General features: G+C 48.8%; 3 protein-coding genes across 3 annotated transcripts; 1 reads left to right on the plus strand and 2 right to left on the minus strand.

The window, feature by feature from the left end:
- BT62DRAFT_458759 (uncharacterized protein) lies at nucleotides 1-913 on the minus strand (the record flags this gene model as incomplete). The annotated part of the gene is made up of 2 exons (XM_043180976.1): nucleotides 262-913; nucleotides 1-214 (listed from the first exon to the last, which is right to left on the minus strand). Coding segments are annotated over exons 1-2 (528 nt in total), but the record flags the coding sequence as incomplete, so codon positions are not given.
- Nucleotides 794-1,492, minus strand: BT62DRAFT_936500 (uncharacterized protein; the record flags this gene model as incomplete). The annotated part of the gene is made up of 3 exons (XM_043187140.1): nucleotides 794-1,212; nucleotides 1,282-1,423; nucleotides 1,467-1,492. Coding segments are annotated over 3 exons (444 nt in total), but the record flags the coding sequence as incomplete, so codon positions are not given.
- A 1,156-nt stretch (nucleotides 1,493-2,648) lies between these two features.
- BT62DRAFT_1010920 (uncharacterized protein) lies at nucleotides 2,649-3,099 on the plus strand (the record flags this gene model as incomplete). The annotated part of the gene is made up of 3 exons (XM_043177709.1): nucleotides 2,649-2,756; nucleotides 2,804-2,899; nucleotides 2,953-3,099. 3 exons carry the CDS (start codon nucleotides 2,649-2,651, stop codon nucleotides 3,097-3,099), a joined length of 351 nt encoding a protein of 116 aa, XP_043035397.1.
- Nucleotides 3,100-3,740: the final 641 nt, after the last annotated feature.

Genomic DNA, 3,740 nt, shown 5'->3' on the forward strand with positions numbered 1-3,740 from the left:
ACACCTGCATCCTAAACACACCACCGTGTCCCGTTCGACCCTGTCTGCATCAACCCAGGGCTCGCACCTGAGGAAAAGTTGCCTCCGCTGAGCATTGTTCCGGCTGAACCGATACAGCGGGCTCTCGAACGTTTTCAGGAAGCTCACTTCGGGACCGTTCTGCGACACCAGGAACGTCTCTTTCTGATATATGCTGAGTTTCCGTGGGTGCGGGCTGTGATAAGATGAGCTCTAGCTTGGACTTGGTGAAGAGGCACTGACCAAGATCCTTGCGATTGCGGTTGGAACGGTAATTCTTTGTAGACAGCGATCATCATTCGGATAGGGTAGGAGAATTGCCACCTACACCTTCCGCGGCCACAGCGGCACGGGCGGCTGGTTTGTCTCGATGGTGCACTCCAGCCTGAAGGCGACCGTAAGGTAGAAAATGTTTCGGGAACAGGTGCTTGAATCTGAACATTCATGGCTGCTCCATATGCTGGTGCTGAATGATTCGTGAAAGATATCGAGGAATTCGCAGGGACAAGCTGGCTCGCACCAGATTGGTAAGAAGTAGGATAGCCTAGTCCGTTCATCGCGGAAGGAGAAGCGGGAATGGATGCAGTGGGTAACTATCATAGTCCAGATTGCTTTTAAGTAGGTCTGTGCAAAGGGACAAAGCCAGACGATTAATGGTGGCACCTGGACTTATCTTTGTTGCGCGCCTCAGACCCACTTCCCCTGTCTTTGTCCTCCCACACGCTTTGACAAAAATATTGTCAAGTAGACGAGTGCGCAGCACGAGATAACAGCTCATAGAGTAACGTCCTAATCTTCGGGTACGCAATATTCTTCGACTCTCTTTGCGATCATCCGGAAATAGTTTTATCTGCGCTCATGAGGGATGCCACCCTCGGTGTTCGTCGTCAGCCGGTGCCAATGGCGGTCAGAATTGGCTCAGATGTAAAACGAGCACGGCCGACAGAAAGAGAATACTCTCTGCAAGGAAAGCGATTGATGTCTCCGTGAGTTCTCTGTTTGAATAAGGGACGGTGGGAAAATACCAGACGTCGTATGCTCGTTGTCGGGTACAGAGACCGGTTTCGACCCCGAGGACGAGAATAGCGTGGTATGGCTGCGGATGCACCATGGAACGTTAGATGCAGTATTGATGACCATGTCGAACTGCCTACTGCACGATTGAATTGGAGGTGGGAAGATAGTCAGTGGCCTCTTGAAACATGTTAACCACACACTGTCTCGCTGGTACTCTCAGTTGTATCGCTGCTGCCAGTCGAGAACGAAGATGCCATTGTAGTTGGAGTCCAAAGAGTGAGACACGATATCCTGTAGATCGGATTGGGAATGGCGGCGGCGAAAGCAGTGGGAGTCGGAGAGACCGTTATTCTGTTCACGTGGCCGTGACATGTCGTGTCTATTTGTCCTTTTCTTGACGACATTGGTCAACGTCTCGTCTGTCACAGCACCGACAGGAGTTTCCAGGGTATATATAACTTGAAAAGGATCCGTTCGTCGTGGAACGACAGAGAGAGTGGGATATCGTTTTGGCAAGCAGCAGAAAATATTGGCTGACAGCGACACAGTAGACAATTCGTTGGGGATGAAGATACCTTGTCAAATTTGAGAAGATGGGTGTGCCGACGAGAAAGAGCGGGCTCACTGGTTTGATTTCGAGCGAATCCATCTGGAAGATTCATATGAGGGTCGACTCGGTCTCACAACCATAGACCTTACCCTTCACGACGATAAGATATCCAGAAAGCTGACTAAACTGTGTTCTGGCATTGGTGAAATCCCTCGGAGCTGCCACCATGCGACTACCGACTTCATTTATCCCCACAAATGCGACATGTAAGAGGGAGAGGCTACACGGTGAACTGTTCACGTCTTCTCCCTATCCACGGTCGCAGAGAAGAGAAGAGGTGGAGTAATGTCCGAATGTCATAGGGATGGACCAAGGTCGTAGTGGGAAATTTGTGCTTGTAGCTCCTGGCCTGTGACTGAGTGCCGAAATATCCCAAGTAGTCCATATTCGATTGTCGTTGTCCTATAGATGTTCAAGTTAAAGTAGCTTGGAAGGAAACACGACACACACCTTCACTTCGCTGCAGAAGGATACCTATCCAGACATTGATAACCTTCACCCAAAGCCGCGTGCCTTTCCAATTTCCCTTGGGAACCTGGTCCTCGATGTGCTGCGTGTGCAGGGGAGAAAGGCCGTATCTTTGTTGCAATGAACGATGGCAGGAAGGGCAGCAGTGCGAACTTGGGCTACATAAACGCTTGAATAAAATCAGGTAGTCGGTGATCCATTGGAAGAAAACGAGTTCAAAATAAAATAGCCGGCATAATGAACATTTGTGTCCAAAAGTCATGGTGGGCCGCATATGGCCGACGGCACTCGCCGTCTTTGCCGCTCACACCTAAACTACGTCTTCTCTATTGGTATCTTCCTTGGCTTCATTATCACTGCTACAATATCACTATCTCCAATTGAATCACAATATATTCAAAACCAATGCTGCATGATATAAAACACTTGTGCTGCGGAGATCCTGGTAGTTGCGCCTCCCAAATTCAACAAGGTCCTTGACAAGAATTATCGGTCTCCATTCAATTCGTGGTGAGGTAACGAACCTCAAGAAGAGATGGTTGCATTTGGACGACCTTTGTTCCTTATCGAGTCCGGATGTGGTGCGTACGACTATCTTCTACTGGCGATTACAGAACTGCAACGGACCACAACTGCCAGCTCTGTTCGAGATTCATTTCCTCGATGCGCCGCCGAAGCTGATCGACCAAGCGCTCAATAATGGCGTACGTACTCGCCATACGTCTCAGCAACATCGACTCTTCCAGCATAATATTTTTTTTTCTTTCCTTCGCCAACGAGCTATCTGTGTGTACGAAGATGGCCCACTCGATTATTCATACTGACCCGTGTTCTTTCAGCTTGACCTGGATGATCTGAAGCGCACCTATAACTCGATCGACGTAATGTCGAAAGCACTCGGAGACCTTCATCTTGATACAATGAAGGCAGGCGAAAACACCTTGCGCATCGTCCCTTTTAGTGATGTGTACCCAAGTTGCTGCTAGGATCCCCTTGTTTACCATCGCCATTCATTCGACAATGCGATCACTGAAACCGTGCAAAGAGCATATCGTACCGTATTTAGCACAAATGTACCTGCCAGAGACTGGCAATGCTATATTCCTGCTTTGACATGAGCCTGTTGCCACGACAGCGTTGTAGGAGGACTACGACAGATTCTGTCCTCCTTGAACTGGCAGAATGTCTCCTCGAAGTGTATGTATGCCTCGGCTGAACACGAGGGGAGATAACCAGCTGCCATGGAAACCCAAGGAGACTCTGTATCTGCCTGAAGCTTGTAGGTATCGTTCAGTGCTCTGCCAAATATCGGAACGGGGGACGTTAAGCTCAACTCGGTTCATTGGTGAGTGTTATCTCTCTCTCTCTCGCACTTCTGACGAACGAGGTGAAGGCCGTTAGATTTATACTGGGCCACTACTGGATGGATTCACCTTTGACACGAAAGAGGATTGTTGTAAGTAGAGAGCAGAGTAATGTAACAGAGAACTAGAATTAGCCTCTCGAGAGAGAAACGTTCTACTTAAATACATTTCGTATTACTTCGAGATCTTTCTACGAGATACTAAATAAGTCCGGATCACGATCCAAGTCAGCTGCCGCTGACTGGCATCGTATCTTCGAGTAC

This window comes from Guyanagaster necrorhizus (genome assembly GCF_019112545.1).
Source record: "Guyanagaster necrorhizus MCA 3950 unplaced genomic scaffold BT62scaffold_33, whole genome shotgun sequence".
NCBI classification, from domain to species: Eukaryota; Fungi; Basidiomycota; class Agaricomycetes; order Agaricales; family Physalacriaceae; genus Guyanagaster; species Guyanagaster necrorhizus.